Source organism: Protopterus annectens, chromosome 14.part0, assembly GCF_019279795.1.
Source record: "Protopterus annectens isolate FY-2018-M chromosome 14.part0, PAN1.0, whole genome shotgun sequence".
NCBI lineage: Eukaryota > Metazoa > Chordata > Ceratodontiformes > Protopteridae > Protopterus > Protopterus annectens.
The window spans coordinates 781679862-781702106 of record NC_056748.1 but is presented as its reverse complement, the minus strand read 5'-3'; the positions used below and the strand labels follow the sequence as shown (position 1 = coordinate 781702106).

The following is a 22245-nucleotide window of genomic DNA, read 5'->3' as shown; positions in this document are numbered from 1 at the left end:
TGTGCTTGTAAGCTATATTTCCACACACTATATTCATGTTTTCTGCAAAATACCTTCCTAAGCAAGCCACTAGTATACATATTTAACCTCTCTTACTACAACCATTGTCCACAACAGTTTCAAATACTAACTCATAAATCCCTTTCCTGAAGTTAATCATCTCACTATAGCTAATAGCTAATCCTCCATCTCAAATATCTTCCTAAATGCAAACTGTTTGAAATGCTTATATGTCATCAAATTTTGTAATACTTACAAACTTACACCATTTTAACTGATGAGCAACATTCTTTCCAAGCCAGATGTTCCAAATATAGTAATATAATAACTAACATTATCTCCTAGATATTATTTCTAACACCGAGCAAGGTCTCATTACAGGATAAATCTTTCAAGACATAAAAAAATTGACAATGTTAATAACAAGTTATTACTCAACAGCTATAAGCATGTGATTTTCAGAAAATGAATGTGCGTGGGTTTAAAACTCTCTCTGTCTAATATAATATTTGCATTTTCCTCTGATTCTTCTATCTAAAGGTATATCTCGAGGCTTGGTTTTAGGTCCTCTTATTTTCCCTCTTCATTAATCATCTGTGGTTGTAACTAAAGAGCTGTGTTTGGCATAAACTGTAGCAGCTGATTGTTATATTGTAGCAAGCAGTTTGCTACAGTTTAAAATGGAAAGAAGTTTTTTTCTTTTAGAACTGAAGGCCTGTAGTGATAAACACAGTAGCAGCTGCTTGCTACAAATATAGCAAGCAGTTTGCTACAGTTTATTGGGAAAGAAAAGCATTTGCTTTAGAACTGAATCACTCAGCACTTTGTGACTACAAACAGTTAAAAAGTGCTAGATGGGGAGACAGCAACAAGCATCAGAATGGCTGGTAAGTATTGTACAGTATATCAACCTAAATCACTGTACAGTGAACTGTTTTGTAAATTACCATAACAGGAATTGGAAGCCAACAGTTGCAAATCAAGAAATGATCTAAAATGCAAGCAGTTATCCATATGTTCTTGAATCAGTGATTGAATAAAAACCTAAAACAGTCGTATGATGATGTCTTATTTTCAAATATTGTATACCAGTTATATGTCAGGGATAAGGTTTCAAGACTACAGATCTAAGTTACTTTTGAAATTAACCATTCTGCCAGATACTATACTTTGAACTGTATACACAGAGTTATAAGCAGCTGTACAGCAAACCAACAATCTTAACTGTCAACATACCAAAAGTTCCTAGTAAGTAATTCAAAGTCAATACATGTGTTAAAAAAATAAAATAGATTTGAGAAATAGATAAGCATCTCACTTGAAGATGAAGTTATAAATCAGCCCAAATGATTTCCCTTTTCTTCTCTGGCACCCATCAGGTACTATTCCTTTTGTATCATTTCTATCTATGAATGCTGGACAGATGAGACCGATCAGCTCTAGTTGACTTTTTAGAAAATTGTGTTGTAAAAGCAGGCCTAAGCTTAGTACAGTAGAAATCAAGCATAACACCATCCACTCACAAAAACTTTATTCCTTTAGTGTCTTGGTTGCTGCCTCCATGGAAGGCAGCATTAGAGGTACCTGGGTAATAAACGTCTAAGCTTAAACATTTTGAAAGGATCAGATCAGGTGTGTAAACTTTTGGTAAACAGATTACAGAAACAAACGATGAATGCCACAATCACTGTGGCAAGAAATGTTGAGTAGTAAACTCTGAACAAGACCCCGGGAAGTTAAGGAGACCTCTTTAAGACTTGTAAGTGGAAATGTATTCATATTAGAAGGAGGTGAGTTACAAATGTTATGTTCCAGGGTTTTATTCCATCAGCCTCCACTGTATATCTGTGACTCTTAAGTAAGTCACAGATATATATTCTGGGAAGAATTCAAAAAAGCCTGTGGAATTCAGTGTTCTTCCCGTCAACAAACACAAATAAAATAAAAAATAAATTTGTATTTAAAGCTGTTGTAAGGGAAGAAAGCTGCTTGAGTTTATTAAGGTGTTGGATCTAGAAGCAGTATAAGAAAGTTGTTGGGGGCTCTTTCTAAACTAAATGGAGAAGGAATCTTTGAGCCCGAATGGATGAGGTATGCAAAATCACCAGGAACCTAATTTCCCCAACAATGGGGAAAGTGTTTGCCATTTGGTCAGTATTAAAATGCATGGATACAAATAAAACTGTTAAAAGCAAAACTTACAGTAAATAAGCATTAGTGATTCATTTGTACTGAACAGTATTTCATCTGGTCTGCCAAAAACTAAATTAAGTTGTGATGGATCTTCCGAGTCTGTCTGTTTTTTTCACTTAAAATGTAATGAATCCCACTGGAGTAGTCCTTGATATGGAAAGAAATGAAGTCTCCAGCCACATGCCATGGAATGACTGACAGTCCTAAGACAGATGGACAGAGATCCCATGCCATCTAGTGTGGTAGAAGCAGTTTTTTCAAGCAGGAGGAACCCAAGCTGTGTGGAACAGTAGAACCAATTAGGAGATCCTGTATTTAACAGAAAACTAGTGTAGAATCCGAAAAGTAAGTGTAATATGGTGGTAGTAAAGCATACCAATTGTCTGCATAGCAGAAGATTTCTGCAACAGCTTTAACCATAGGAATCACATGAACTAAAAGGCTATTTGACCAGAGGCCATGCATGCTTTGCCAATAACTACCCTCAGGCTCTACCAAAACTTTCAAGGATGCAAGGCCTGTAAGTTCCAGAGTATATTTTAGGGCCCCATCCATTTCTCTATGCTATTGATTACTGACATAGTCACATTGCTTGATGTGGAAGGAGAGTATATTCCAGAGCAAGGGAAGATGATGGAGTATGAACCCATCTCTTCCATTTGGTTTTGTTCAATACCTAGTATGAACTGAGATATTTTGTTCTGGTGTTGGTTACACTATTTGATACATCAAAAAATGGGGGGCCTGAGAACACAGAAAGCAAGGCATAGGTCTCCCAACAGGGGTCTATACGACATGGAGTACAGGGTCAGTGATACTAGCTTTTCCTGATAACTATGACTTTTCAGGACCAAGATCCTTTTGTTATGGAAACCTTTGCAGTTTTTCAAGTTTATGTGTCTAATGAAATACATGCAAAGGGTCCATTATCTTCTTTAATTGGGCTAACCAGAGGTGAGTATAGGATATAAGAATTTTCACTGGTTTTAGATGAGATGCTCTTCATGATTAATTGTGAAAAACAGAATGATTTTCTGACTACACTGATCAAAGGAGAGGAAGCCATCATCACAGGTACCCAAGTCTCTAATCATAGACTGACTGCAGTGTCACTGATACAGACAGTAGTAGGAATTTGTTGCTTTTCAAATGAGATATTCATTTCTTAGCATTTTGTTTTTATCCTTTTTTGGTGCAGTAGGAGTTAATGCAAGTTAGCTCCTTTTGAAGGGTACTAGTATCATCAGTTAATTTAATAAGTACACCCAGCTTACAATCAACAGCAAACTTAATCAGCCAGACATGTCATTTTATTTTATTCATTTCACATTTGTTAACCAGGTAGGTGAGCTAGTTCAAGGACCCTTTTCAGTCATAACACTAGCCAGATAAGCCAAACAATATAATAATCCTTCCTTACCTTATAGGCACTTTCTAAACCATATCTATGAAACACTTAATGCAGTTTGTAGCTAGTAAGTTTGTGGCATCCTTGGTGACAGTGTCTAGGTTTAATAAATGGTGAAAAGGAGGGGGCCTAGTACAAAATCCTTATAAGCAACACTAGTCATCTTTTCCCAAACTGAGGGGGCATCACTGACCCTAACAGCATGTGTTCTGTCTTTGAACCCAACTTACTAATGTTTAAGGTCATTAGCTTATTAAAAATCCTATATGTGGTATGAAGTCAAGCACCTTTACCAGAATTGTGTAGGCAGTATGAACAGTGTGGCTACTATCTACTACCTACATGTGCTTTTCAAAGAAGTTTACAAGATTTAATAGGCATGACGTCCTTAACTCCAAATTGTTGTGGGGCAAGCATGATTAAATGTTTAAAGCCCTGGTTTATATGAGGTTAATGATGATGATGTACTCCACGACTTAATACGCAAGACTAATAAGGCTAATGGACTTGGAGTTAGTTGGATCAGTGATGGGGCCACTCTTATCGAGGGACATCAACACTGCATTGCACCACGACTTGGAATCCTATCCTGTGGCAAGGCTTAGGTTGTACAGTTTAAGGAGAGGATGAACAAGAGCCTGCTTGACACAATGAATAAGACAGCCAAGTTTATTATCAGGACCTATTTAAGACGTATCTTGGAGAGTGCTTTAAGGATATTATCCTTTAAGATGGTAAGAGAGAAAGTGACACTGGAATGTTTGGAATGGGAATGATAGCTTTAGGGGAGAAATTAGCAGCAAACTTATTTACTAGTATATTGAAAATGTCTTTAGGATTGGAATGGAGTATCATTATAGATGAGTTCAGAACAGTGATACAAATTATTCCTTAGTTTTCTAACATAGCTAAATAAAGACTTAAAATTTTCTTTATCATCACAGCTTGGCTTATGTTCATGAGATGTGTAGCCTGTATTTATAGCTGCATTCAGTTTCTTAGTTGGCATTTATGATGGGAGGCTCTGGTCATACACGGTAATTTAAACAGTTTCTTCTTTTTGTTATATATTTTGATGGTATCTACTGACCACCAGGGTGTTTTTTTTTGCTGAATTTATAACAGTATTTGTTTTTGGTGGGTACTGCTCTGTCAATGCATTTATCTAAATGAGTATAAAGATCCTTGGTATAGGTGGCTGCATATCCCATATTCACTGCAGGGTTAACATGGAGAAATTCTGTGATTTTACTATAAAATTGTAAAAGGTTAGCATTTTTTGAAGTCTCTGAAAAGGGTAGTGTTGGTTATTTGTAAGTGAATGTTTTAACAGTAAAGGTAACCAGTTTTTGGTCCAAATTAACTAATTAGAGATCAGTCAGGGGCAGGGAACATGCCAGGGGCAAGTTTATGAGAACTAGGTCCAGGATATTAAAGATTAGGTGGGATTTTGGACAATTGGATCCAGGGAATTCTGGTTAACCCAATCTAGGAAATGCTGTACATGTGTAAATGTGTTAAGTACTAAAGTCTACCCAGAGGTGGTTAATATCACTGAAGATGAAAGAGCCATCTGTTATTGAGATATTTTCAAGGAATGTCAGGAAGTCTTCATGATCCCGTGGGGCATAGAAGAGAACTGATAACAAGTTATAAGATGAAATGTTGACCTATCTAGTACATGCTGGAGTTCCCTGAGGTCACTGGGGGGGGGGGGGGGGGGTATCAAAGAGTATCACTTTGGAAGGGATAAAATCCACTGAGTCTCATCTACATTTCCAGTGGGCTTGAAGGCATGGTGGCACACAGCCCTGGCATGAATGGTGTTCCCTGTTTACAACTAAACCATCTCTTAGTGACTACTCAAATATGAACTCATTTCGGATACAGAAGCGCCAACAAATTGAGTAGTCTGTTGTTAAGACTCTTGGCATTGAGAAGGGCCATCACACTGTTGTACAGTTTATGATTTGATTTGTTAGGGCACGTAGGTTCATTATGTAAATGCTGCCTAAAAAAAGGCATGACAGAGGCAGAAAAGGCTTTAGTCAGTATGCGGAAACGCTTGAACAAGAGGTGCATCCCATCCTATGCAAAGAAGGTAGGATTGTTAATCATCTCACATACTGGACACACCTGGAATGACACCAGTTCCTTTGCCAATTGTTGAATGACATTATCTCTTGAATCTAAACATCATCCTCTGTGAAAGAAGGATACCACTAAAAACAGAGTCTTGTTCTTAACTGAAGCACTCATAGTAAGTTCCAGCAGCCATTCTGCATGTCTTTCATTTTTATTTATGACACACCCTTCACTCCAGCATGAACTTCTGAGGCCCTGGAGAGATTGCTAACTGTAAACCCTCTGTTTGTACAGCCGAATGAGCATGGAGTCACCGTGTCTAAAAATAGAGTCATCAATTACTGGAATGTTTCCAGAAGCTGATTTATTCTTATTAGACACTGCAGTGTTATGTTGTTGTTGATATGCTGAAATACAAAGTTCACCCCAGGGATTACTCCAGTGGATCTACTTGATAGAGGCACTTGGAACTAATGTCAGGTGGCACAATGCCAGGGTACTTCTATGGGCTAGGCTTGTAAAGGCTCCAGGGCCATTAGCCCAGTACACACCTATGAAGGGGTGCATTTAAAAGAGGTATTAGGGGGATTTTTTTTGCTGCTTTCTCTTAAGAATTCTAAGAGGCTTTAGTAGTGCTTTTTTATGTCTAAGCAATTGACAGCTTTGTGCTGTCAATACAAGGATCTTTTGGCTGTGTGGGTAAGGGTTAAGCAATTTTATGCTTGCTGCATGCATGACAGTATGAGATGAATGCCTCCAAGTTAGTTATGTGTTTGCACCTCTCATAGATAGCATCTGTTAGATTGAGAGTTCATTTTCTGTGAGCATGAAGCAGTTTTTTCACTGCCTTAGTCCTCTAGTGCTTGGTATCCTATCACTAGAAGTGAAGGTAGTCTGTTGTCTCTCCTTGTTGTCCTTTACTGCTTTATTTTTATATGAATTTGGGGGGAAGGGAAGGAAGGAATATTTATGGTAACACAGGAAATAAAGGAAAAAACAATGCTCAGACTAGCACAGCTGGGAAGAAGTCAGAGCAGGTCCATGTAAGTTTGAGCAAGACAGGGCAGGTCCATGCAAACACATACCATCCAGCGCAAACTAAAGCAAGTTGCCCACAAGATGAAGGAAGGAGGATTTTTGCTGTAAGACCTTCTTCCAACTTCATGTGCATACGGTAATCACTGTGCAGCTACAAGTACTATGGCAATGGGCTCAGCAAAGCAGAGCACATCTAATCACAATAGGTAGTAAGCATGGAAAAGTAAAAGGCCAATGAAAATCAGTTATAAATTTGACCAATTAGCACCTGACTATCTAGAAATAGCAATGATTAATGTACTGTAACTAAAAGAACCATTGCCGTCTCAAGATTGCTCCCACACTATGCCAGAAATAAGCTAAATGTGAACAGTGAAAACAGTTACTTAAATGAAAAATAAAAAAAAAGCAGGCAAACAACTTTATGTTCAGTGCTGGGAAGACTCTGATATATACCAGTATAGGACAACAGAAGTTTGTTTCGAAATATTACTTAAACAACTGTTACATACATTGGATATAAAGTCATTGTTTGGCACAGATTTGCACAAAGGTAACTGCAACAGCAGCAATGCTTCTCTAGTCTAGAATGGTAGTTGGGTAAGTCATAGTTGGGTAAGTCAGCAGTGGAGGAGTAAGGTTAGTATAACAGATTATTTCATTTATTCAGTGAGAGGAAAAGTATGCAGTCCTGGTCAATATTTAGGAAGTATTTTAATACCCAGTCCTTCTACATTATCCTCAAACTTAAGTTTGTCATGGCATGACAGAGTGTCTACAAAATCCTTTTATGGATATCACCCATTGCTTTTGATTGAAAATCAGAAGAAAGATTTTTAAAGCTGTAAATATTTTTTTAATTTGGTTTGAATGTTACTTTTGTCTTCACACTCTGTTTTTATGAGTAAAACCATTCAGAAGCCCATCAACTAATAAAATGACTGTATGCCTTTCTGCCATAATCAGCCACACAGTGCTGGTTGTTGTTTATTGGCATTATGATGCCATTTGAGCACTGAAACAATAAGTGAAGACAAGTCTATTATCCTGTATAATTATAGTGTAATTAGCTGCAGTGTGAATGTAGAATTTAACAGGCCTTAAGGTGTATATATAGTTTGTGTAAGTTTGATTGCTCACATCTATCAGGCATGTTACATTCAAATGTGTAGCTTGTATAACTGTATATAATAGTTGTTGAAGTTGCCTAGTAGGTTAAAGTTCTACTAATGACCCCTTAAAATGTCTTGACCTTTGACACTTCTTAGTCATACAGGATACATACTTTTTATACACACACACATACACACATATGGTGATGACACTGCATAATTCAATATGTTATTACAAGCTTGTTAAAGCTAGTGCAACTGCAAATCTAAAGTCAATCAGTCGCATAGACTTTACCATAGTGAGGCTGAAGTTGCTATTTTTCTTAAATGAATTTTGAGAAACACCTTCTTATGCATTCAGTCTATTATTATATCCCAGTATTACTCCAGTCTAAGGTCTGGCTAATGAGTGGTCAAACTTTTACATACGGTTCAGTTATGGCATTTCAGTTTAACATAGGAAATGTACTCAAGGAGCAGACATTCTAAGAGAGGAACAAATTATGACTTGTGTATGTATGAGTTGAAATAACTGAAGTAATTTTTGTTTTTGGTACAGAAATCTCGTTATGGAACTTATGCTATGCTCCTCCGTGCCAAGATCAAGATGGGAACTGATGACTTGGATAAGTTTGAGGCATCATTGTTTGACTCACAGAGCTCAGAGGAAAATGGACTAGCAAAATCCTTTTCAAGCCCATCTCTCAACATGGAACAGCCACCAGATGTGGTTGAAAAAGTCAAACGTGACATTGTTGAAAGAAGAAGCTATAGACATGCAGTCAGTGGTCAGGTCAAACCCTAAAGTGGACTTCCCGCACCTTAAGGTGTTGTAGGTTTGGTTCCATCTGTAGCCACATGGAAAAGGTAGTTGCACATGGAAGGGGTAGTCATTGTACCCATTTAATGGGGGTGTTGACTTATGCCATGGGCAGAATGCATCCCGTTTGAAGAGTGCAAAGCTGTCATAGGACCAAGAATGCCATAAAATGCAGCACTCTTCTTTGTTCAAGGGCTTAACAAAAGCTTATTTTATAAGAAGACATTGTTATTTAAGCAGTTCTGCCCCAATCCTTCAGCTTTTATTCGACCTTTACTACCATGTGTCAAACGCATGCTGGCCATGCAATTTCAGTGGCCCTAGGAAGAGGACCAGTAGTCATATTTATATTCATTATTGTTCACTCAGAAGGAATTAATGAACTGCGTTAAAAACAAAGAACAGTTTGCAGCTTCGTTGTCCTATGTTACAAAGACCACTTTTTAAAAATGGCAAAACTGAAGTCTGCATTTCATTTTTAATTAGATGGGACAGGTAGCATTTTGGATTTTATCCTAATGGTTTTAACAGACTGAAAGATTCTTACTCATTTGGTAGTATTTCAGATGTAACATTTTGTAAATGTTGACATGGTTCAAAACATTGTCATGCTATTTTATATTCTTTTAACATTGGTAAAGAGTTAAAAGCATATGGCCATCCTATTGTAGGTCCCTTTAGAAATCTATTGAGGATTACAGTAGCAGTGTTAGACATAATTACATAGCTATTAAAGGGACACAGAAGAATGAAGTTACTTAAGCTCATCTACTGAAAAGGTAGGGAGCTGGTGTTTCTCTGTTCTTAGGAAAAACATTCTATTATAAGTCAGTGCTATTAGAGCATTTGGTTTCTTTGTTAAAGTGGAAATCAATTTTTTAACTGTAGCAAAAAAAAAGAAAAGCAAAAAATTGGGGTTGCATTGCATAGCAACTGCTAAAACACAGACTTAATTTTAACTTTGTACAACCATACAGTTATATATTTTTAGACAGACTTGATAGAAATAGGTTTTGAGCATGATGATATATGACCTATTAATGAGAATATCTATTGCCATTACTGTATCTCTAACCAAAGTAAATAGAATGAGCTGAGTCGGATTTATATTACTAAAATGTCAACCATAGCTTTACCGTAAGACCTTTACTGGCTCTTAGCTAGTATAATCCCTAAAGTAAGCATTAGCTTTAAAAGCGGTCAGTTACTACAGTTTATTTTGGATGAACTTTCAATCTGACTAACTAGACATTTTATTTAATGTTCAGCATTGTGACCAGCAGTAAAGTACTCTTGTGTGGTAGAAGACATTCTAAGGTCTATTCCCTGCTGCTGCATGTTCAGCAGCTCTGGTCTTGGGGATTGTGATGTCATAGCTTCCCATGAAAAGAAATCATTTAACTGCCAGGTCAGACATCTGTGATGTCAAAGTGACATGTCAGATGTAGTGATGTCTTATTATGCGGGAGATTTAAATCTGCTGTCAGGGTGAGTGGTTATGTAAATATTTATTTAGCTCTCTTTGAAAATGTTTTAATGAGAACACAGGAAAAGAAAGGTGTAATGGTTTCTTTAAATTTTTATCACTTCTCATTTTCCATCTACTGGCTTTAAAAATTGAGCAGCTTAAGCTGGCATAAATGTTAGCATCTGGAAATTGTTCTGTCTCGAACAGTCATATTTTACTTTCCTGTTACCATCAATATGTTTTCTACTTCACTGGTGTGCTGTATTTAATGTGCAATGCATCATCTATATATAGCCATGTATGCCAAAGTCTGAGTTTCAGTTCATAAAACATTCCAGTTTTTTCCTGTCATGAAGAATGTTGTAAGCATGATCCATGGCCACATGCTTTTTAATAGCCATAGGTGTATAAGAACATTAGTGTCATGGGACAAGCATCCTCCATTTTGTTACCAATCTGTTTATCAAATAGTGATGTGTGACAGCATTGATTTGGAACTGTAACTTCGGGCAACAAAAATGTGAAATTCACAGCTATCAGACTGCTGCTTATAGAAATGTCCTGCGTGCAATGAATGCTGTCCAAGGATATTGTGCATTTCAGCACCCAGTTGTCAGAATAAATGCTTTCCCAACACCACTGGGCCCTTATCGATAAAACTGGCAGTGCCTCTTCTGTCTGCATGAGTTACCCATTTTGTACCTTTTAACTCCATTTCCAAACAATAATGAAATGGCAGAGTGTGGAAGTAGTTGGGTAAAACATCAACACATAATAAGTATTTCTAACATATTGTTTGTCTTAATTGTTTAACTTACATTGTTAATTATGTTGTTATGCCAAGTCTTTCGCCAAATTGTTTGCTTTCATACTTATTATAGGAAATCGCACAACTTCTTTTAGGTAGGCCTTACATCAAATTATTCTTTCAAAAGTCACATCTGCTGAGGTGTGTAGTATCAGGGTATATTTTCTCCTGCTTATAAATTCATACTGGTCAATGTAGTCTTTTCAGTAATGATGAATTGAACAAAATATATTATTTATTAAAAATAGTTAATTAGTAGAGGCCTTGCAATAATGTAAAGGGATAATTTAAATGTTCTTACATACAAAGTCCTTCTAACTAATATAAGAAAAAATGTTTTAATAAGAGTACTGAAGAGGAACGGTTGAAACTTTACATTTAGTTGTTACATTAGCCATTCATTTGTTTGATTAACTTTCCATGGTTACATGGACTTCTGCCAGGACTGCTGTGTTTCTTGCTTCAGGCTTTCTACTTGACTCATCTGACCAAATATTCTGAGCACTAGCTTTTATGACGTCACTTTCAGAGGTTCATTTCCACTGGTATGAAATGAAACTAATGGATCACAGTGGAACCAGTCAGTGCAGTTACTTAAAGACCCAGCTGTCACTGCATTATACTGTTTACAGTGTGCAGCAATTTTAGTTTTCTGCAATTTACCAGTGCACTGCATTCTGACTGATATTACTGTGAAAACTTGCAAAGTATTAATAATGTTGTCCTTCTCATGGCAGACATAGCTGGCTGCATATTTCACTAAAACTTGATATAAATAGAAGGGAAGGGAAGCTGAAAGTTAAGTTTTATTTGTTTTTCTTTGGTTTGCAAGTCGGGTATGTATGCATTTGTCATCAGTCACCATGATGTCTGTCAGTCTTTTAATGTAGATAACATCATATGAGTTGAGAAACATAACACAGAGATGCCTCATCATCATTGGATTTAGTTGTTGTGAGAACAAGTAAGCAAGTAGGGTGCATGACCTCCACTTGCCATAGCCAGATCCATAGTACCCACAAAATGTGATTGTCTCATTGGCCATAGCATTCTCCTGGACCTGATGGAGAAGTTAGACTGAATAGTGGGTATCCCATTTAGTCATCAAGATTTTTTTTTTAATTTCACATTGTTTCAGGATTGGACAGATATGCTGGAAATTTCCGTGTTCTGCAAAATTCAGTTTGAGAAGCAAAATGATTTATTACTCACCGAAGCATTGCTTATATGAATTTGTCTCAAAATTGAAGTTCCCATTAAGAAAGCAAAGTATCCAGATGACTGATCAAGTTGGTAATGTGTTTAGGTAAGGAAGAAGACAAAACTCACCTGTTCAACTTCTTTTTAATTCATCCTTTGTTGATCACCTTGAACTATTTGAAATGACCTTCCAACCTAGAACTGTCTGTTCTGCAGTAACCTTTAGGGAAGCTGTCTCAATGAAGGCTGCATTCCGCTGAATTTCAGCAGATAGGAACATATCTTTGTTGAGTGAGATTTTAAGTAATACTTGTACAGAAAATAGAGGGTTTTAAGATCGTGAACAAAGGAAGAGGCAGAATTAGTTATCCCACTGGTGCATTAATTCTTCAAAATAACCAATATGACCATGCTTCATATTAAATAAAGGATTCTGAAAGTTAACAATTAGTACAGTCATTTATAATTTTAGGGATTAACATATTATATTAGTCATGCATACTCAACTGCAGTTTCATCCAGTATTTTGCCATATATATGTATTAAACTATATGATATGTAGTGACGTTCAAGGCTCAGGAGTTACGTGCAAATAAAGGAATAATAATCCCCAATATTGATTACAAATTACACAATTAAGTATGTTCTGGAGTGATGCTAATAGCAGGTCTTACATACTCATGAACATAATTATTGTTAACATACTATATATGATGTAGCATCAATTCATGGGGGTAGTGAAATATTTATTTAATTTGGTGGTACTTTGTGGCAGTATTTTAAGTATTTCCATTTGAATTTGTATCTTCTTATAGGATAAAAAAAATCTGAACAATAAATATAGTGTATTAAAGCTAACCATTCTTCTAAAGTAGGATCTTTACTATTTTTGTGACTTTGTAAGGCATACAACGTAGAGGTTGTTTCTTACACAAGAAGTTAGGGTCTATTACAGAGTATGAAATGCTTATTTATCACTAAATTAACTGATCACGTGTATGTGAAACATTGAATCTGTAGACAAAAGTTTAATGGTGAATTATATTCATAAAATAAAACTTTAGGCTGTTTGGACCATCACTAATATAGCGGATTAGCAGAAGGAAAGATTTTTGCTAAATAGTTGAGTACAATGAATACTCTATGGAGGAATTTTGTGAGATTTTTCAAAATGTGATGGGAAAGTTTGTGGGGTGCTTTTAGGATTAGCAGTTTGCACTATATTCCCATGTCACTGTGCAATAATATATTCCAGATATTTGTTAGGTTATCCTTTCAAATTTCTTTAGATCTTTTAGTAGCTATAAGTAATAGATAGTCATCTATTTTAATTAAATAGCCCTGGCTGAATCATTTTGTGATGGGTTTGAATTCAGATGTGATTGATTGGAACTGGCATGCTATGTCCTAAGTTTTGGAATTGTGTACTGTGTTGATTGATGGATGTACATCTAATATTTTCTTGTTTTCAATTTTTTTGGTGAAGCTGTACTGGTGTCAGGAGCATTACCTTCATTATAATATGAGCAAAGTATCTATTTTTTTCTGCTACACTGGGCCAAATTCAATAACACCTGCACTATGTGTGCACGATCTGTATTCAAGAACATCCCTACCACATCTTTTGCACTTTCTCATCACTCAGAAAGATTACACTAAGTGTACAAGTAGTCTACACTCTGTGTTAACCTGTATGAATTCCCCTCAGTACTTAAAGCTGCAAGAAAATCAGTAGGAAAACTAAAATTAGGAGGAAGAAGGTGGGAATTATGTTTGTGTTGTCTGTTCACTCAGAAAGGTGTATACACTTAGGCATTAATGAATCCCACTGAGTAACTTTAATTGATAAAAGGAGAATATTCTAAAGCCTTTGCCTGGAAGAAGAAGAAGAAGAACTCTACAACACTAGACAAATGAAAAGAATAAGAAGGTTCTTTAAAGTTTTCATGTATTTCATTGACCTGAAAGAAGGTAATATTTATGTGAGATGATTGTCACATAATCACTGAGGTGAGTTATAGAAGTGCAATCATTGTAGGGAGCATGTCTTGTACATCTTCTGAAGTTCCTTGAATTATTACCCGTTTCTTTCACTAGCATGTCTTACACTGGATCTGTCTGTCTTTTGATAACTGGTTTCTACTTTTACAGGGCCATGGGGATGCCAGAGCCTTTTCTAACAAGCAGTGGCTATGAGACACTGAAACCAGTTCTGGACAGAGTGCTGATCCATCAAGGAGCACACGTTCTCCCACATTCGCACAATGTGCATAGACCTACAGGACATATAGATAATGTCAATTTGTCTGTCACATGTCATTGGGAGATTGGAGGAAATCCAACCATCTATAGAAAACCCACTCATGTAGGAAGGATATGTGGAAATTGCATGAAAAAAATTTATCCAGAAAGCTTCTTGTTGAGTAAAAGTGCCACTCACCAAACAATAGATCTGCACAGTAAAATAATTATTTTAGTGTTGTTTCTTATAGGGCAAACGATCTGGAAAGCTTAGACCTCTTCTGTCATTACACTGGGTGTGGGTCTGCAGAGCTAGTAGTATTTTGATTGTGATTCAAAAGAAGTTTTAGCAGTTGTGTACATCACTGTTTTAACAGGCAAGTGTTGACAAGAGATTGAAGAATTTCCAGTTGTTTATTATGGCAATGATTTAGGAATAAGTGCTATGAAATATACAAGTAAGATCCTGCAGAGGAAAGTTAAGATGGAAGCTCTTGTGACATGCAAAGGACAAGATGAATCAAGACAGTATGATATAGAAAAAGTAACAAAAGTAAAGACATAACCAAACAAAAAGGTTGAAAGTGACCGCAGCAGTACAGAGCATATTATCTAAACATATGGAAAGTCCTCTGAGAAAACAAGGGAGAACAAGATAACTCTACATTATGAGTCTTCTCTTCTTGAACAGCAAAAGCTATTACCAAGGTAGCATGGTTTCTAGCAAGAGAGAAGCAGGGAACCAAAAAAATATCAGAGGTCACTGCTTTGTCTGCCTGACCAATTGGGTTTGGGGATTAGGTTCATAGGTAAGTACTATGCTATTGGCCCTGGGGCCTATACAAGAGCAGCCAAAAAGGTACCCTGGCTTTTGCCACCCAAGAAAATTATTTTCCTGTGCCACTGCCGAGCAGAGCCACAGAGGTGATCCCCAGGGTGAATTTCCTATTTCCCATCCAATCATCAAGATTTTTCTTGAAGACTGCTAATGAGGAGCTTTGTTTGATATAGATAGGTAGTTTATTCCAGAGTATGGGAAGTCTCTGGGACAGGAATCTATCCCTCCAGCATGTTCTGTTTAATGTGGTGACAAGGTTTAGTTCCCTAGAGCATGTAGCTCGGAGGGATTTCTTTAAGTGGAGCATGTCCAACAGCTCTGGGTTTGACATAGCTTTGTATGTTAGGCAGAGATCACCTCTGAGTAGGTGATATGCGATGGAGTAAAGCTGGAGTTTTTTGAGACGGTCTGCGTAGGGCATCTGTTTGAGGCCAGTAATCTTCTTTGTGAGGTATTTCTGCGGCCTTTCCAGTTGTTGTAGATGTCTTGTGAGGTACATACCAAAAGGGTTATTGTACTCTATAGTGGGTCTAATGAGTGATGAGTAGAGGGGAACAATGACCTCTTTTTTTCTGGATGAGAAACCTTTTGTGATGAGGTGTGCCACGTAGAAAGATTTCCTGACTACTGTGGCAATGTGATTATCAAAGGAGAGACTACTGTCCACCTGTGTCCCAAGGTGTCTCTTATCACACTTTCAGTGTTAAGTATACTACCGCCTATGTTGTAGTTCATGGGTACAGTGTTTTTACCAAAGGGGATGACAATGCACTTTTTGGCATTGAGCTTGAGGCCATGGCTTTGACACCAGGCATCTGTCTCAGTGAGGCCCTTTTGTAGGATGTCCACATCATTACGAGTTTCGATTATGGCTCCTAGTTTGCAGTCATCTGTGAACGTTAATAAAGACCTTCTGTGTTAGCCTGTACTTCAGAGAAGTAGATACCAAGCAGGAGAAGACCCAGGACTGAACCCTGTGGTTCTCCACTTGTCACTGGTCTGAATCTTGGAAGATCGGGAAGACCTGAAGATGGGATCTAGAGGAAACGTGTATATTTCTGTTTCATGTGGTCTACAAGAGGCTTCTGAGCTGTGCAAGTCTTCTTAAAGACACCACTGTTGTAGTGAAAGTTAAAGATGCATCCATAAAACTCATATGACAGTGTACAATTAATGTCATTAGCTTGCCTGCTGAAGACATCAAAGCTGTAATTTTACTGGTCATTTAGGAAGGTGAGACAACATTGGCCAAACCAGCTGCTTTAAGCTTAAACTGGACTTGTTATAAATAAATTAGCTAATGCTTCTGACTGCCAGAATGGAGGTGGTATAAACTTTCTTATAAATAAAAGGACCTATACTCAGAATCTAGAGTTAAAACATGATTTTGAGGATACCACTGAAGCCCATAAATGGCTTCATAGCAAAGGCTTTAGCCTTAAGGTGAATAAAATTCTACTCTATTATCTGAAATGTGTATAACTTCTATGTACCTCCTTTGAAGATGGAGGCTGGCTGTCTGGTGAAGCAAAAGTAGCATTATCTCCTCAAAACACTCAAAATAATGATGAGTAATTACATTTCTTTAAAATCCAAATCTCCTTGTCAGTTTTGGAAGGATTGTGCCATCCACTGGAAAATGTTAAAAAATAATCCCTCCAGTGGAGCAGACTCCGAACACAAGATTGTAATGTCATTATCAGATTTCTGAAACTGTAAGTAGCTAAAAGCAGCTGGAGAAGAATGAGGAGGACACTGTATGTCTCCTGAGTTATTTGAATCAACAGGATGAAACATTAATTTCTTGTAGGCCGTACTAATGGTGTCACACATACATACATCTGTCTGTGTACCACTAAAAAATGTGCTTGCATGCCTCCAACATCAAGTTGAATTTAGCATAGTTTTTCTGTCTTTCAGCATCGCATGTAGTATGATATTCTTAAAAGGTGGCTTAAGGCAGAGGGGCTAGTGTTTATATGATTAACATCAGTTTTAGACCAATTTGCAGGAATAAATTCATTTATTTTTCAAGAGCAGCAACTCAGTATTTTCAGGGTCAAGGGAACTGACATTTGTGCCTTTCACTTTGTATGTTTAATCGAAGAGGTCACATCTTGGAAGAGGGCCTCTGAGTATTGGTTTGCACAAGATCCATGTATCTCCTAGAAGCTAAACCCTAGATGTTAGTCAAGGTTGATTCTAAATTGGTACAAGTATCAGTTTCATCTGTTTGTTCAATTACCACAGCTTTTGCCATTATGATAAATTCCTGTTTGAGATTCACTGTATTCAACTCCAAGCTTATTGCAATATGGTGGTACAGTCATTAAAATACCTGCTTCATATTGCTTGGTTCTGTAGTTTGATTATCATCTGAGAAGCCTTCTCTCTCTGGACCTTTCTTGCCTCCTTTGTGCCTGCACTTGATTTCACTGCTTATGCCAATTTCTTCCCGCACTCCAAAGATGTGCTGTAGGTGAATTGCAAACTCTCCAAATTTCATATAGGTGTGCATGCTGTGCTTTAGTGTATGTGTGTACATGCATCGTCTGATAGATTTGTTTCTGTTCTTTACAATCAATGACTGCTGGAATAGACCGCAACTGTAATGGCCCTGAACTGGATAAAACTGCTTTTGGAGAATGAACTCACTAGCTTCTCCTACAGGGACCAAAAGTGGAAAGATACTATGCTTGAAATTATGTGGCATGGTCATGTTACACACAACTCATGAGTTTATTCTGTCCTCTTCATCTACTCACTCACATGAACATTTTTGGAAGAAATTCATCTTCCAAAAGAAAGTCTGTTCACAGATTTCAAAAGTCACAGTTTCAGATGATTATTAACTCCTTATCTCTGGCTATTGGAACCTGCTGACAAGGACAGAGCTGTGGGGTGCATATTAACTTGGTTTTCCCATATTGTTTTTTTTTTTTTTTTTTTTTAAAGCACAAAAACTATGATTAAAAAAATCCAGCCCTCAAAGTACTTAAGAATAGTTGGATCATTAATACAATTGAATTACTAATGGAATAATTACCATAAAATTAAACAAAATGATTGAAAATGCACACTGGAAAGGAAACATCATTCTGCTTATTAGCATGGTACCTCACTTCTCTCCAACTCGCACAGTAACAGGTCATGATTAACCAAGATTTGGCCTATTATTATGTGAGATAAAAACTGACATTAGTTGCTCTTAGGAAGTGATGTCAGTGCTTACCCACTGATATTTGATCTTTTCAGCAGAAGTCATCTGAGGGAGCTCATGGCCAGGTTTTCATGATGGTTTGTCTTGCATGTACAGTACCATACTAAATAATACTAATAGGACATCAACTACATCTTTGGGAAGTGCTGAACGTGATGGATTGCCCAAAGCAACAATCCCTGTACATTTATTGAGGGAAATAGATATGGGTTATGGTTTCGGTGACAAGCAATAAATGCTCCTGGCAAAAGACTGGGTAACAAATATAAACAACCAAGGAGCAGAAACAATATCTTTTTAGAATAGGTTTTGAAGAAACAGAATATGAAGGTATGAACAAATAGGTCATCAAAGCTAAATTATCATTCATAAAGTTTGTAAGGAGATGAGGGCATAATGACTGTATGAGAGAAGCAGTTTACATTACTGTGGCCATTAGTTTTTGAATTGATCACACTGAAACAGGATGTGTAAGAAGTCAGAAAATGGTTATTATTATGGGGGAAAGTAGCAGGCTGTGCATGTGAAAGCAAAGGGCATGAAGGTAATTTCCTCAATCTCAGCTAAGTGATTATTGATATGATTTATCTGATGGATAACATGGTGTCTCTGTGGTAAATGTCTTGCCTCACAGTTCTAGATCCCAGAGTTCAATCTAGATCTACGGTCACTATCTATGTATGGGTTTTCTCAGGATTCATCTCATCTCTAAAAATAAAACATGCATGTTGACTGATTCACTGTCCATATATGTTGTGTTTACCCATGTCCTTGTGACCCAAGTAATATCTGAGATGACTAGTTCATGTACTGACTGAATACATTAAAATTAAATATTGCTAGTCAGAGGGGACTTGCATGCTTCTGAGATCAACATTTTGAAGCACATCATTATGGTCACATTCTCTCACTTTGACCAGTTAAATATCAGAAGTGTGCACAGTCATGAGGTGACTTTCTGTTGGGTGTGGGATTAGGCTGTGTGTAAAGGCAAGGGGAAATTGCTTGATCACAGTTATATGATCATTGATATAGTTTGTTGAAGCAGTACATGTGTCTGAGAGCAAGAAGTGGGATTGCTTTACTATGTAATTGTTTCTTTCAGTTAATTATAATCAGACATCAGAGATGTACATATTTAAAGCGAGCATCTCTGAGGTATGGGTGGTGAAGTGGACGGCACAGTGGTGCCTCGGTAGCATGGTCACCTCACAGCAAGAGGTTCTCCAGTTCAATTCTCAGCTGGGGAGCCTTCTGTGCAGACTCTGCATGTCCTCGCTGCATTCATGTTGGCTTCCTCAGGGTGTTCTGGTTTCCTCCCACATTACAAAGACATATGTCTGCAGTATTTCTCCCTGGGCCTCCACTGAAAATTGGCTTTGTTCCAAGTCAGACTTTCCCGGTAAACAAATGTTAAATCAAATAAATGTGCCAATGTACGAGATATTACATTTACCTGATTTTATTTATTTTGTATTTGTTTACCAAAGTAAAGTACTAATTCAGATGACCAATGTCAGGCTCAGGCTGGAGGATTCCTAAAAAAGTTGTAAAAATGTAGAGCAACTAAAAGTTTTAAGCAATACAAAATATTTTTAAAAATTAGTATACAACATAGAATATACACTTGAGTGTAATAAAGTGTAAGGTAAAAAGGTGGACATGGCTAAAGATTTATTTTCCTTGGAGTATTCATATCTTAAAAGACCGATGTCTGATGTTAACTCTACACTCACTTTTGACCCTAACTGCATCCTACTCCAGATGTCCTTGACAAAAAAATGACCCCTGTATAACTAGCAGTAGATAATTTCCCCTTCCTTCCTCTGTGTGTCTCTCTCTGCCTCTGTCTAACAGCTAAGCAACTGTTGATCTGGATTGTAATAGGCAGTGTGTGTGCAATCATCACAGCTATTATAGCTGGATATTTTATGTGACTTCTTCACATCTGAAACAGATTACTCTTTTAGAGGTGATGTGTGAAAGTGGAGGCAAAACTCATGCTTGAGGTATTTTTAAAAGTGAAGATACAATCCATTTGACTTTCAAATTATTTTATTATTATAATGTCACAGCATGTTATTTTAAACAAACAGCATCCTTATTAATGTAGGCATCATTAGATCCACTTCACATCAGGCATGTTTTCTTTCTCACCAGGCAGATAACATAATAAATAAAATCATAAACAAAAACCAACTATTTAGCAAATAGTAACCTGGGAATATCTGTTTTAACACACAACTCCCTGAATTAACATGCTGTGCAAGATTTTTTGCTTTCATTATAACTGGGAGTCTCTTTCACAATATTATGAACATGGTGCTAGTATGTACTAAGAAAAAGGGTGTGAGAAAGCTTCAATATGCTTTATTCCTTGCAAAAATGTTCATAAAAATCACCCACAGTTTTGGCAAGTGTGTATTTTGCATAGTCTAGTTTGCTATCATGGGTTAGTGATTGAGGACTCTGGCTCTAATCATACTTTCACAGGATAAGAATTCAAATGACTATTTGTCCCAAAAAACTGATGTTTTCATAGGTTCATAGGTGTGTACTAGGCTAATGGCCCTGGAGCCTTTACAAGCCTAGCCCATAGGATTACCCTGGCATCGTGCCACCCAACCTTAGTTCCCAGTACCTCTGTCGAGTAGAGCCACTGGAGTGATCCCCAGGGTGAATTTTCTATTTCCCATCCACTCATCAAGATTTTTTTTTTGAAGAGGGCCAGTGAGGTGCTCTGTTTGACATGTATGGGAAGTCTATTCCATAGCATGGGCAGTCTCTGGGTTATGAACCTGTCCCTCCAGCATGTTCTGTTGATTGTAGTAATGAGGTTGAGGTCTCTGAAGCATGTGGTGTAGAGGGATTGGGATTTCTTTAGATGTAGCATTTCTAACAGAGCTGGGTCAGACGTGGCTTTGTAAGTCAAGCAGAGATAGTGGGCTATATGAGACATAGAATAGTTGGAGTTTTTTGAGTCTGTCCATGTAAGACAAGTGTTTAAGGCCTAGGATCCTCTTTGTGAGGTACATTTTTCAGGCAACCAAAATGTTTTCACTGGAAGAATACTACTGTGGAGTTTGAAATGGCAGATATAAATTAAATATTCTATTATCTTAATACTTAAAAACACAGCACAAGTACAGATTAAAACTAACATGAAGATTTGTTGTCCACATGTTTATAGAAAGTACCCAATTGTTACATAGATATTTCTGTATTGGCAAGGCAGCACCAAAAGGTCTACATTCATACGAGAATGTGATAGGTTACCAACCTGTATTCTCTGGTTAAGTTTATGACAGCTGTTCATACTGAAAAATGTAATTCATGCCAGAATATATCCATGCTAAGTCGTTATTATGCCCAGAGTAAATATAATACAGTATGCATTTCCGTTGAAAAGAAAACGTTTGTTACTGAAAAGATGTGACAAACCCAACACTCCTTCTGTGGCAGTGTGGTAGGGATAGCCACATCATTCATTTGTATTTAAACCCTTATGAATACAATGAAAGCAATTTTATGAAGGATTTACTAGGAACTCAAAAAGCAGGGCTGACAAAGTCTTCTGCGCACACACACACAATTTAGAATTTTACAGGCATTTGGCAGTGATAATTTAACATGTTGCATTACATTTGGTTTTCATTGGGGTGGATATACAACATCTGATTGGGCTGTGAAATGCATTATATGTCAAAATATATCTCTATCAAATTTTAATTGCCTCAGAAGTAGAAGTCATATATACTTCTCTAGAAAAAAGATTAGTTCTTCCCACCCCAAATTTAGACTTATCAGCAATGAC

At 37.1% G+C, this 22245-nt stretch overlaps 1 protein-coding gene across 1 annotated transcript in view; it reads left to right on the top strand.

Moving 5' to 3' along the window:
• PSD (pleckstrin and Sec7 domain containing) overlaps positions 1-10775 on the top strand; it is a 1472276-nt gene extending 1461501 nt beyond the window's left edge. The window contains exon 16 of the mRNA XM_044056531.1: positions 8396-10775. Within this exon, the coding sequence (XP_043912466.1) occupies positions 8396-8641 (246 nt within the window). The 3' untranslated portion in view covers positions 8642-10775. The remainder of the gene's footprint in view (positions 1-8395) is intronic.
• The last annotated feature ends 11470 nt before the right edge of the window (positions 10776-22245 follow it).